Source organism: Prionailurus bengalensis, chromosome D1 (genome assembly GCF_016509475.1).
Source record: "Prionailurus bengalensis isolate Pbe53 chromosome D1, Fcat_Pben_1.1_paternal_pri, whole genome shotgun sequence".
Classification (NCBI taxonomy): domain Eukaryota; kingdom Metazoa; phylum Chordata; class Mammalia; order Carnivora; family Felidae; genus Prionailurus; species Prionailurus bengalensis.
The window spans coordinates 80,305,905-80,320,273 of record NC_057346.1 but is presented as its reverse complement, the minus strand read 5'-3'; the positions used below and the strand labels follow the sequence as shown (position 1 = coordinate 80,320,273).

At 35.6% G+C, this 14,369-nt stretch overlaps 1 protein-coding gene across 3 annotated transcripts in view; it reads right to left on the bottom strand.

Annotated features, from left to right (window-relative positions):
* The window catches only part of LUZP2 (leucine zipper protein 2), a 513,981-nt gene that overhangs the window by 249,633 nt on the left and 249,979 nt on the right, over window positions 1-14,369 (bottom strand). For all 3 annotated transcript variants that reach the window (XM_043580830.1, XM_043580831.1, XM_043580832.1), the window contains exon 5: window positions 9,712-9,774. In XM_043580830.1, coding sequence (XP_043436765.1) covers window positions 9,712-9,774 — 63 coding nt within the window. The remainder of the gene's footprint in view (window positions 1-9,711; window positions 9,775-14,369) is intronic.

Sequence of the window (14,369 nt, the reverse complement as noted above, 5' to 3'; positions counted from 1 at the left end):
CAACTAATAAAATGTTCTCTCCTTGCTTGCTATAAAAAAAAACAAAAATGCCTAGGCTGTTTACCTGAAATATACAAAATGCTATAAATGGTGGACTGGTTTGAAATGTATCAAATTCACATCCACCTACAATCTCAGAATGTGACCATATTTGAAAAGAGGGCCTTTGCACATGTAATTAAGTTAAAACCAAGTTATACTACATTATGGTAGGGCCTAAATTTGGTAACTGGTATTCGTATAAGAAGAAGAGAGAACACATAAAGAGAACACACATAGAGAAAGTCATATGAAGGCAAGAAGCTGAGATTCTTGACAGGCCAAAGAATGGGAAGGATTTCCTCTGGAGGCACAAGAAACTAGAAAGAGGCAAGGAAGAATTACTTCCTGGAACCTTCAGAAGGAGCAAGCCCCTGCCGCACTTTGATTTTAGAACTGATTTTAGAACGTCTAGCCTTCAGAATTGTAAAGAAAGTAACCTTCTATTGTTTTAAACCAGCCAGTTTGTGGTACTTTGTCACAGTAGCCATAGGACCTAATGGGGATGGTTAAACTTTACATACTAGGTACAAACAAAACTAGCCAGAATAACCAGTCACCACAATTGTTCAGAACTAATCACTTAAAACAAGGTAAATCAGCAGGAATAAAGTGAAAGGTTGTAATGGAATCATTTGAAAACATCTCAGGCATGTCCTGGACTCAGTATATATTTGACTCAAACTTTACACCTATTCATCTGCAGGCAGCCATGAGAATCCATTTGCAGAATGATGACCCTGAAGCACTCTGTCACATTATGAAAGAACCCATCATCTTCACTTGAATGTGTTTACTGAGGCAAGAAGATGGAATAATTTGTTTTAGAGAGATTTACAGCCAAAAGAGTTGAACCAAAATGGGTTTTCTTCTTAAAACTTACTAGATATTTCTCTAGATCAGTGGTTACTGACCTTTATTATTTTTCTCTGAGTCATGGACTCCCTCTGAGAATCTAAATCCTTTCCTTTGAGAAACACACACATGTATCTATACTTTTTTTCTGTTATCTTAGAATTTCAGCATGGTAAGAGATTCTCTGATATCAATCTTTATATTTTACAGGATCTCTAAGCATCGCTATTGTAGAGAATAGCAAATTAGGGAACCCAACTCCAATCTCCAAATTTGGAGATAATGTCCAGTGTTTATTCAACTCATTTAATCTACTGGTGCTAAGAACAGTCTTAAGTGTGGTCTTAATTTATTTTCATTGCACAGAGTCTTGGCCCTGTGTTTTTTGTGTGTTAAAAATTGTGAATTATAGGGGTGCCTAGGTGACTCAAGTCTGTTAAGCGTCTGACTTGATTTCGGCTCAGGTTATAATCTCATGATTCCTGAGTTTGAACCCTATGTCAGACTCTGCACTGACAGCACAGAGCCTACTTGGGATTCTCTCTCTCTTTCTTTCTCTGACCCTCCCCTGCTAGCATTCTCTCTCTCAAAATAAAGAAACATTAAAAAAAATTGCAATAAAAATGTTAAATCTAATATTTTAGGGAAGGTAGGATTCTAACTTCAAAAAGTAATCATCTAATTGAGGAAATAATCCAGAGAAAAGCAAAATTAAAATAACATTATAAAGATAGGTAAAATGACATTTATACACACAAGATATCATAACATACACATATGTATAACTGAACGGTTTGTCAGTGGTACTTACCTCAAGTACCCAAAACCCTTTAGTGATGGTCTGCCATATACTAAACCTGGTTATCATGTACTCTAAACCTTTATTAAGAAAGGTTGTTAACAACACAGGCTACCAAATTTTAGAACGCTGTTCTGACAATGTGAAAGTTACTCACAGTGTTAAACCCATATCTCTAAAGAAAACTTAAAGAAAACAAATTAGAAATAAAAGAAACCAATTCCCTCCATTTCTAAAATTCATTATAGCTCCAGGGCAGACATGACTTGGGCTTTGCTCATCAAACATGATCCCTGCAATATATATGTAGACAGAAATTTGTTACATGAGAAAACAGTATAGATGTTATCCATTGCCTCATGCACAAGAGATAGATAGGGCTGTGTGATTCCAGAGTCTGCAGGGATGGGAGCATCAAGCTGGCTGGCAGCTTCCTGGTCTTGGGAGAGACAGCCTGGCCTTAATACAACCAGTTCTGGGGTATACTGTGGTAGTGCCTAACGTTCAGCCTATAAGCTATGTATCAGTTCTCCTAACAATTTTGTATGATCTCTGTATGAGTTAATAAATCCCTTTTGTTTTAGCAGAGAATTATTTTTGTCAAGGCTGAGAACAGCAACTGGCACACTGCATCTAAAATCACATGTTCTATTTCTCCTATGCCTGGATATGTCCGTGGCTATTTGGAATTCTTTGGAAATCTACAGATTGGTCAGTGACTTGACCTATGGCAAGAATTTTCTCCCAGTCACTTATAACAACAGCAATAAAACCAAATGTAAAAAGAGATTAAATCAGTTATTAGTAGGAGCTAGAGGAGTCATATTAGTAATTCGGAGTCAGGTTAAACTTTACGAGCCATGCAATAAATAGATGAGCAAAAGAATTGAGAAACTAGAAAGAAAAAAAAAATGGAGCCATGAAAAATAGTGAGAGGGAAAGCCTGCCACTGAAAAAAGGTAGATTTGACAAATTTCTGATCTCCATCCCTGGGCAGAGTGTGGCCCACTTCTATGGTTCTTGAATTTCGTTATTATTATTTTTAGTTTGATTACTTATTTCATCCTTACCTTGAACCGTCCTGAATGAGTCTCAGGAAAATAATCATAAGAATCGGTCTTAAAACAAACCACCATAAAAAATAGTGCTGGGGGTTGGGGGGAGGGGCATCTTTCTCCCTACTTCTCTCCTTCCTTTATTTTTCCTCTCCCCTCCTTTCCCTTTTATCTCCCATCTACTAATTAGATTCAGACTATGTTTTGATACCAATCTAAATCAAATATTACCAACTATATATTCCTTTAAAAAGTCCTGGAGATAATCAGACTCACACATTTCATTAAGGGGTTTCAGTTAATCAAAGATGCATACCATAATGTCTAATTTGTCCAATATTTCAATATCTACATATGATCCTACTCATTCTTTGAGACTTTCTTATATCTAGGACCATTATAGATAAACTTACTTTATCCTAGGGGGTAAAATGAGTAATTTAAAAAAAAAAAAACATTAGAAAGAATAGTGAAGACAGCATATTTTGAAAGTGCAAAGTCAAAGAGGCTTCTAAGCTTTGGAGTCCATGAGATTATCTCTATCACATGATAATGCACTTATCATATATATGGAAGTCAGAGAAGGCAGGCTGACATTTTTGTTCCTTTGTTTCATTTTTTGGCTCAAATGTTCTCACACATATCTTTTTAAAATATTTGTTTATTTTTGAGAGACACAGAGAGAAACAAAGCATGAGCAGGGAAGGTGCAGAGAGAGAGGAGGACACAGAATCCCAAGCAGGCTACAGGCTCTGAGCTATCAGCACAGAGACTGATGCGGGGCTCAAACTCACAAACTGAGAGATCATGACCTGAGCCAAAGTCAAACACTTAACTGAGCTACCCAGGCACTCCTGGTGCAAATTTTCATATTTGCTCTAATCTAAATATTTGCTCTAATATATTCATATTTGCTCTAATATATTCATATTTGCTCTAATATAAAAATAACCAAATACAAAATGAAAAATCAGTGATTTCATGCAGAAAAACTGACTGCATAAGAGACATCAAAACCAGATAATCTAAAAACTGCCAACAAACAAAAGTCCAGGACCAGATGCTTCACAGGTGAATTCTACCAAACATTTATTTTTTACAGTTAATACCTATTCTTCTTAAACTATTCCAAAATATAGAGGAAGGAAAACTTCCAAATTCATTCTCTGAAGCCAGCATTACCCTGATACCAAAATCAGACAAAGGCACTACAAAAAACAAAACTATAAGACAATGTTGCTGATGAACAGATGCAAAAATTCTCAACAAAATATTAGCAAAAATAATTCAAAAATACATTAAAAAGATCATTCAATAAAGTGGAATTTGTTCTATGGATGCAAGAGCAGTTCAATATTCACAAATAAGTCAATATAATATATCACATTAACAAGAGGAAGAACAGGGGTCCCTTCGTGGCTCAGTCAGTTAAGCATCCAACTTCGTCTCAGGTCATGATCTCACAGTTCATGGGTTTGAGCCCCACATCCGGCTCTGTACTGACAGCTCACAGCCTGGAGCCTGCTTCAGATTCTGTGTCTCCCTCTCTCTCTCTGCTCCTCCCCTGCTCATGATCTGTTTCTCTCTCTCTCTCTCTCTCTCTCTCTCTCTCTCTCAAAATAAATAAACATTAAAAAAATTTAAAGTAGAGATAAAAACCGTATGACCATCTCAATAGGTGCAGAAAAAGCATTTGACAAAGTGCAACATCCGTTTACGATAAAAAACAACAAAGAAGGCTTAGTGGGAAAAAAAAAACCAATATAATAAAGGCCATATATGAAAAATCCACAGGTAATATTATATATACTCAAAGGTGAAAAACTAAGAGTTCTTCTGCTATATCAGGGGTAACACAATGAGGTCTACTATCACCACTTTATTCAACATAGAACCTGAAGTCTTAGCTGCAACAATCAGTCAAGAAAAATAAATAAAATGCATCCAAACTGGTAAGAAAAAAGTCAAACTGTCATATTTCCAGATGATATGATAATATGTAGAAAATCCTAATGATTACACCTAAAAACTCCCTGGAACTGATAAATGAATTCAGTAAGGTTGCAGGATATAAAATCAATGTATTGAAGTTTGTTGTATTTCCACACACTAATAATGAAGCAGAAGAAAGAGAAATCAAGAAAAATATCCCATTCACAATTACACCAAGAAGAATAAATTGTCTAGGATTAATTTAACCAAGGAGGTAATAGACCTACATTAAGAAAACCATATTAAGTTTTTAGGGGCGCCTGGGTGGCGCAGTCGGTTGAGCGTCCGACTTCAGCCAGGTCAAGATCTCGCGGTCCGTGAGTTCGAGCCCCACGTCAGGCTCTGGGCTGATGGCTCGGAGCCTGGAGCCTGTTTCCGATTCTGTGTCTCCCTCTCTCTCTGCCCCTCCCCCGTTCATGCTCTGTCTCTCTCTGTCCCAAAAATAAATAAAAACGCTGAAAAAAAAAATTAAAAAAAAAAAAAAAAAAAAGAAAACCATATTAAGTTTTTAACTTAATATATTAAGAAAACTATAAGATACTGATGAAAGAAATTGAAGATTACAAAACAAATGGAAAGATATACCATGCTCATGGATTGAAAAAAAATTAATATTGTTAAAAATACCATAATACTCAAAACAATCTACAGATTTAATACAATCCCTATCAAAATAGGAATAGCTTTTTTCACAGAGCTAGAAAAAATAACCTAAAATTTGTATGGAACCACAAAAAAACCCTGAATAGCCAAAACAATCTTGAGAAAGAAGAACAGAACTAGAAGTATTACAGTCCCAAATTTCAAGATATAGTACAAGGCTATAGTAATCAAAACAGTATATTACCAATACGAAAATAGACACATAAATCCATGAAACAGAATAGAGGGCCCAGAAATAAACCCATGCCTCTATGGTTAATTAATCTATGACAAAGGAGTCAAGAATATACAATGGGGAAAAGACAGTCTTTTCAAAAAATAGTGTTGGGGAAACTAGACAGCCACATGTGGGGGGAAAAAAAGAAAGAAAAGAAAAGAAAAGAAAAGAAAAGAAAAGAAAAGAAAAGAAAAGAAAAGAGAAAAAAAAAACTGGACAACTCTCTTACACCATACACAAAAATAAGCTTAAAATGAATTAAAGACCTAAATGTGATACCTAAAACAATAAAAATCTGAAAACAAACAAACACAAATTGGGCAGTAATTTCTTTGATATCACCCTTAGCAAGATGTTTATGGATATGTCTTCTCAGGCAAGGGAAACAAAAGCAAAAATAAACTATTAGGACTACATCAAATTAAAAAAAAAAAGCTTTTGAACAGCAAAGGAAACCATCAAGAAAACAAAAATGCAACCTACTGAATGGGAGAAGATATTTGCAAATTATATATCCAACGAGGGATTAATATCCAAAATATACAAAGAACTAAGACATTTTAAAACCAAAAAAAAAAATATATGGTTAAAAAAATTAGCAGGGCACCTAAATATGCATTTCTCCATAGAGCTGGCCAACAGATACCTAAAAAATGCTCAACATCACTAATCATCAGAAAAATGCAAATCACAACCACAATGAGATATCACCTCACACCTGTTAGGCTGGCTGGTATTGAAAAGACAAGAAATAACAAGTGTTGGTGAGGATGTGGAGAAAAGAGAATCTTCATGTATTTTTGGTGGGGATGTAAATTGCTATAATCACTGAAGAAAACAGTATGGAAGTGCCAAAAATAGAATTACCATAGGATCCAATAATTACAGTACTTGGTACTTACTCAAAGAAAACAAAACTACTAACTTAAAAAGATATATGCACTCATGTCTACGACATATGTCTATTGTAGCATTATTACAATAGCCAATGTATGGAAGCAACCTAACTGTACACCCATAGATGAATGGATAAAGAAGATGTGTATGCATATACAATGGAATGCTACTCAGCTATAAAAAGGAATGAGACCTTACCATAGGTGGACCTAGAGTATATTACGCTAACTGAAATAAGTCAGTCAGAGAAAATCAAATACCGTATGATTTTACATATATGAAGAATCTCAAAAGGAGTTTCCACCATTTATTAATTCCTACTGTGGTAATTTCATACAAAGAAATACACTGGGGGAATAGATGTGACTTGAATGTCCCATGCAAGAGAACATAAGCAGAAAAGCAGGTCATAACTTAAAACTTTCTGCCTCACACAGCATTTGCTTTTTCTAAAATCTGAGTATTTTTCCTCCTCCAAGGAATATATTAAGTCTTAAAACCCAAATCCCTAGGTGGTAATGTATAAATGTCTTTTAATAGTTGCCTTCACATAATGGGAAAAAAAATGTTGATCATTCTTTAACAATTTTCAGAAGTCCCTTATTCTACTGAAACTTCCCCAAAACCCTCACTAAGAAGTTCTCTGGGGACTTCAAGCTTCTTCCAGAAATGTCTTTATACCTGTATTGTTTCCCTCACCTCTTTATATTTTGTTTAATTAATTTTTGTTTGATTTTTTTCTTGCTTTTCAACTAAAAATCTTCCAGGCAGCTGTCCGTATATGGGTCAATCATTTTGTTTAGTCTCTACACATAATGATCATTTGTCAAAATAATAAGCCTAAAATTTCAAGGAATTAATAGAAAGGAGTCAAATTTAAAAATTTCAATTGATGATATATGTTCACCATTAGGTTTCATTAGGGAAGTCAAAAACTGTCTCTACTTATCAGTTATCATCTTGCAGATTTTCAATCTGATGAAAAGTGAGTAGTAAATTTCATTTCAAAGCTTATATTTCATAGATATTACTCCTGTGAAGTTGTATTTGTTTTAGAATTATTCTAGCCTATACATCTAGAAAATTAACATCATACTATAAAGGTATCCTCCAGAAAAAAATATTTCATTCATTCTTTATATATATTTGTTATGAATAATTTATAGATTGATTTTAAAATTGATTTCTTCTTATAGTCTAGACTTAAAAAAAATTATCTAAGATTTAAAATTAACTGATGAAGTTTAGTGATCTAAATTAACCTATAATCCTTCCATTATCATACAACTGTGTTCATGTTGTTCATATGTGTATTTGTGCATGCACAGGCAAATGTTCTTTATTTCCTATTTTAATATTGACTTTAATGTTGTTTTAAACATTCCCCTTTCCTTAAATAATCCCGGAAGTGTTTGACTGGACTAATATGACCCTCTCACTGAGTTCCAGTGAACAAGATATTATCCAGTACACTCAGCATTCCGGGGTAACTCTGGTCTACTGATATTTTCCACTATAAATAGGAAATCGAGATTTAGCCCTCAGGGAAACCATTATCAAGTCCCTTCCATGTTAAGTTTCTTAAGAACACTCAGAAGTAAAACTCATTAGAAAGAAATGAAAATACAGTAAAATCATCAGAAAGCCATTTAAAATCTATCTTGCTTTCCTTTCTTCTGTACATTTTTCACACACCTGTTAAGCCATTTTAATGTCATAATCAGAGCACTGATGATAAATGCTTGATACCAAAACATTTGTAAAGTCTATTTTTTAAACTTGATATCAAGATGGAAACCATTTAGGAATAATGTGAATAATGTATCTCATCTATTGTTCAAATGTCTCAAAAAAAAAAAAAAGGAAAGAATAGATGAATGAATGAACAAGGGAATTAAAAAAATAGAGATTAGGAAAATCTAGAGTGATTATTTTGGGATTTAAACTAAACCATAATTAGTGAGACTGATCAAGGAAAATGTATTATTAATTAGTCATGGTTTAAGAGTCCTAATTAACTAACTGTATTCAAGAAAATGGAAATGAAAAGGTAGAAATAGAAATGTGATGGAGGAACTGTAGAAAATAAAGTGGTTGTATAACAAGAGAGAGAATCAGAAGAAAAAAAAATACAGTATTTTATAGGGTCCTTATACTTTGAAGGCTATAGCGAAAGCTGTTCCAGCCTATTTCTGTTAAACTTTATGTTACTTGAAGATTATCCTAAATAAATTTTTCATTCTAGATTAACTCTTCCTTGCAGGAAGTCAATTGCTAGCTAGTCTTCTTCTTCACCCCCTCTGATGTCATTTGGTGGATAGATAAATTTATGAAATGAAAATTAATTTGTAATAGTAGTCCAAGCAAAATATAATTAGAAGGAAAATGAAATAGGGAGGCATGAACTAATAACATTATCAAATACAGATAGAAGTAGGGATTATCTACTCTTTGAAATTCTTAACCTTACAATTCCTTTCCATTCACACATAAGTGTGGGACCCAAGGAATTTAACAAAAATCCCCTACCCCTGGACAAGCAGAGCAAGACTAATTCCATTTTGTGCTACACCCACCATCTCATATATAACCCCCACATGACCTACTTATTGCTTAAGACACTCCCCCACCCTAGACAAGCTGCTGAGCACACCCTTACTGGAAACCGGCTCATATAGGCATGCGGAACCCCTAACCACCAAAGAATGTAAAACCCGCCTTTTGCCTGCCAAACTTGCGCGCCAATTCTTAAACCTCGCCTTTTGCCTGCCAAACTTGCGCGCCAATTCTGACCAGAGTGATAGGCTAGTTCAAACAGTTATTATAGGGTAAATTGTAATTCAATTGGCCACCTGCGTGTGGACTGACATGACTATGCAACTTTCTGTGTGTGTTACAATCTCATTGGCCATTGGCCCCTATAAAACTGCTACGCCTCTTAACCTAGGGATCCAAGTCCCTGCTCCGCTGTGTCGGGTATACCTGGGCCCAAGCTCAAGCTTGCAAATAAACCCTCGTGCGTTTGCATCCGTATCGGCTCCTTGGTGGTCTCTCGGATTCGAAATCAGGGGCATTACTATAAGGTCAAATTTGCATGTGATCAATACTCCAAAACTTGTGGTGAAACTATATGTGGGTTTGTCTTTTTTTTTTTTTTTTTTTGATTTATAGAATTTGCCTGAAATATATCTTACCTCATTCTGGAGATCTCGGATCATTTTGCTCTTTCTTTCCATTTCAGTCTTTAAAAAATTAATCTGAAAAGGAATAAAATATTATGTAAGAACATTTCAAACTCATTTCTATGGATTTGTCAATTTATTTTCATGATTTTTGAAGCATAATACAATGATTATTTCTTTATAAAGAAATACTGAAAAAGAACAAAGGATTAAAATTTTCATTAACCAAGTTTTCATTGCCCAATTCATACATATATCCATTGATCATAAAAAAGCCTTTTCTCATGTAGTAAAAGATTCATTATTTTTAATTAAGAAACTGTGCATATTATAACTGTGATTCTCTAACTATTTAAACCTGAATTAAAAAAATGTGGTCCTTTAAAAAAACAAAACAAAACAAACAACAAAAAGCCAGATTCTAGGGTTGCGCCTAGAAATCTCCACTCATAAAACACTCTCCAGGTAATTTTCATCAGTGGCAGGTTAGAAAGCAATTGCATGGTGATATTTCTGATCTCAAAAACACAGAATGTTATAATACTACATCAAAGAAACCATGATGTTTCCTTCCGATTGTGATATTGTTGGGATATGTGATCTTAGGTCAGTTGTCCAAGCCATGTTTGCATAAACATAGCACCTTTTCTCCCTGAGCATATCTGCCTGAGTATTTTGAAAACAAAGTCAGTATAGCATAGTTTTAAAATTTGAGACTTTATAGCCGTTGAGCATTCACTATGATAAAAAGTAAATTTATGATGGTGGATGAAATATTTAATTTCTCCAATTTTTTATTTCCTTGTAGTCACATTTTTAAAAGAAGCAACAGGAAACAGATAAAATTAATTTCACCACTATATTTTATTTAATTCAATATATTCAAGACATCATTTTGACATGTCATGGATTAATGATATAATTGACATTAGAGTTTGTAGTACATCTTTAAAATGCACTGTATGGTTTACACTAACAGCATATCTCAATTTGGACCAGCCATTTTATAATGCTCAGCAGTCTTATGTACATAGTGGGACAACATAGTCTTAGAGGATCCCTGAAATAATACAAAAGAGACTGGTAATGTGCATTATCTACAGAGATAGACTGAATCAGTAGAAATCAAGTTTAGGAGTAAAATGAATTTTCACTATATATACAGATTTAAAAAAGAAAAAAAAAACAGTTCTGACACATTTCAGACATAAACAAAAGATCAGGAAGTCGTATGTAAAATGTCTCTGGGCCCAACCTTAAGAATAAACAAATGTAAATATTTAGTTAAACTTCCTTCAAATCATGTAAAAAAAAAATATTACACATTGGGGCGCCTGGGTGGCGCAGTCGGTTAAGCGTCCGACTTCGGCCGGGTCACGATCTCGCGGTCCGTGAGTTTGAGCCCCGCGTCGGGCTCTGGGCTGATGGCTCAGAGCCTGGAGCCTGTTTCCCATTCTGTGTCTCCCTCTCTCTCTGCCCCTCCCCCGTTCATGCTCTGTCTCTCTCTGTCCCAAAAATAAATAAACGTTGAAAAAAAAAAATTAAAAAAAAAAAATATTACACCTGAAAGGGCAGGCCTACGCCGGCCGACTCCATCTTGTTCTGTGTCCTCCACCTTGAGTGACTATGTCCCCGACATGACCCCTTTTCCTGGAAAATCGCAGAAACCTCAGACCGCGCTTCCTCCCCTTGAGTAACCTCCCGCTCACCCATTCAAACTTCCTGATCAAAACACGCCCAGCGACCTGCGTAACAGGACTCTGACCCTTCCCCAGCCAATCGGCTGCCCCTAGACCCCTATAAAACCTTTGTGCTTTTGAAACTCGCTGTCTCCCTGGTATCTCACCGCTGCCTCGGTGCAGGTAGGGGATTGAGCTCGAGCTAGCTCAAATAAAGGCTCTTTTGCTTTTGCATGGGACTCGGCTCCCTAGTGGTCTTTGGGGATCACGAATTCTGGGCATAACAACACCTACTATTAAAGTCCTACCTAATTTTTCTTCCTTCCCTGTCTCCAGAAGTAACCACTACCCTGAAGTTGATGTGTATTTGTTTTGTTCATGTTTTTGTATATTTTGCTTTTGTCTGTTGTGTAAACCCATACAACAGATGTTAACACTCTCTTCTGGCTTGTGTAGGGGTTCTTGTACCATTCCTTCAAATGGTAATAGAGATCTAAACCAATTTTGAATGGTCAAACTGCATATAAAACAAGCAGAAGCTCGAGAACTACCATGATCGTTATCTTGGTCGTAATAATTTTCAGGGCAAATCTGAACTATGAAGATACTGACAGCAACCTGAATACATGAGTCACACTCTTTGTCCCTTTAAGAAGGTAATTTGATTTGGTTGGTAAAACAAAGGAATCAATGGAGGACTTAATGCCATTCAAAATTAGATATGAATGCAGGGGCGCCTGGGTGGCTCAGTTGGTTAAGTGTCTGACTTCAGCTCAGATCATGATCCTGTGGTCAATGAGATCAAAGCCTCATCTCTGGCTCTGCTGACAGCTCAGAGCCTGGAGCCTGCCTCAGATTCAGAATCTGAATTCTTCAGATTCTCTGCATCTCCCCTGCTCATGCTGTCTCTCTCTGGCTCTCAAAAATAAATAAATGTTAAAAAAAAATTAAAAAATGAAAGATATGTACGCAGAGCAATAGTGTATGCCCCAATAAACAGCTTTTGCACCAATTTTTACTGCTTCATACTGTCTCAGCCTATTGGTAACCAATCTTGTGGCTGGACCGGCCTTTGTGGTTCTTAGTATGACTGCAAGACCCCTCATCAATAGCATCAGGAAACTGAAAATTTAAAAAACAAAAAAAATAAAGGTATTGCTTACAAGTTCTGGAAATTACAAGTTACACCTGGGCCACACAGTGAAGCCTTAGGTAGAAAGAGCCAGGGAGAGCACAGGCCGGAGGTTATGCTTTTTAAAGGGGTGGAGGGTAGGTGAATTTAAAACATAAGAATGGAAATTTAAAACAATGGAACAGAACAAACAAGCAGCCCCAAAGGTCAATTACTGAAATCAACCAAGATCTTCAAAACAAAGGAAGCTGGGGGTTTTTAGGAGCTTTAAGTCTGGGAGGGGGAGGGCCTGGCCTTGCTCTTTACCTAGTGATGTGGCTGGCACCTCTGTGTTTATTTCAGATAGCCATCTTTGAAATGGATGCCTCTGCAATCAAAGCTTAAGTGAGCACTCCCATTACAAAAAAAAAAAAAAAAAAAGCCAACTGTTAGAGCTTACTTTAGAGCCTAAACACTTTATAAGCACTAGAAAAATCTGATATATTACAGATTTGTCTTTAAGTCATGAACTACAAAAAGCACTCTTACTTATATTGGGCACCTCACTGGCTCAGTCAGTAGAGCACAGACTCTTGATCTTGGGGTCCTGAGTTCAAGGCCCATGTTGGGCATGAAGCCTACTAAAAATAAGATAAAATAAAAATCTAAAAATTAAGCCATCTTGTTTATATTAATAACCTATTCCTTCATGGACCTCAATTTTTCCCAAATCCTCACATTTTGATATTATTCAATATGTTTTCTATAATTAACAACTTAAAAAAATAATTATCTTATTTTTACATGCAAACACATGACATGGCATTTTCTCACACATTATTTCAAAACAACCTTAAGAAGTAGCTAGACCAGGTTTTGTTTTGCTTTGTTTTGCTTTGTTTTGTTTTGTTTTAAGTAAACTCTATGCCCACTGTGGGGCTCAAACTCCAGACCCTGAGATCAAGAGTCTTATGCTCTACCGACTGAGCCAGCCCAGTGCCCCAGTTTTCATTATACTCTTAATTAAAGTTAGTTTTATTAATAAAGAATATAATTATTGGGGCGCCTGGGTGGCGCAGTCGGTTAGGCGTCCGACTTCAGCCAGGTCACGATCTCGCGGTCCGTGAGTTCGAGCCCCGCGTCGGGCTCTGGGTTGATGGCTCAGAGCCTGGAGCCTGTTTCCGATTCTGTGTCTCCCTCTCTCTCTCTGCCCCTCCCGCGTTCATGCTCTGTCTCTCTCTGTCCCAAAAATAAATAAACGTTGAAAAAAAAAATTTAAAAAAAATAAAATAAAATAAAGAATATAATTATTTAAATGTGAAACAAGGACAGAGAATCTTGAGAAGTCAGTGTTCAATATTCAAGAGCTAAAATATATTCAGAATATTCAAAAAGTATTAGCATTTTGAAACCATTGATCTCGAATCCCAGCAGGTTTTAACATCCCTGGAAAAAATAAGCATTCTCAAGAGATAGCTATGAATTTAATTCTCAGAAACAGAAAATATCATTTATTTACTTTGAACAAAGAATATAAGAACATAGCAATTCTTTATTCTTAATGAGAGTCAAAGCTAGAAGCTAATTTTTGCCTTTAAACTAATTATGTCTCACTTAGGGCAAGTTAAGCCATAAAAATTAACAAGAGTAGTGAAATGCATCCAATGAGCATTAATATATTTAATTACTCTGGTTACAGAGAATGAGAGCTTATTCTTCCTTGCTGTCTATTAGGACTTTTAGGAGGAACATAGTTTGAAAGATAAGCTATTCCATTATTTGCTCAGGGATAATAAAAAATATTCTTAAAAAGTACTTTCAAATAGCATTAGATCATGACAGCTCTACTGTTTCTTCAGTTTAATTTTTCATAAATTTAT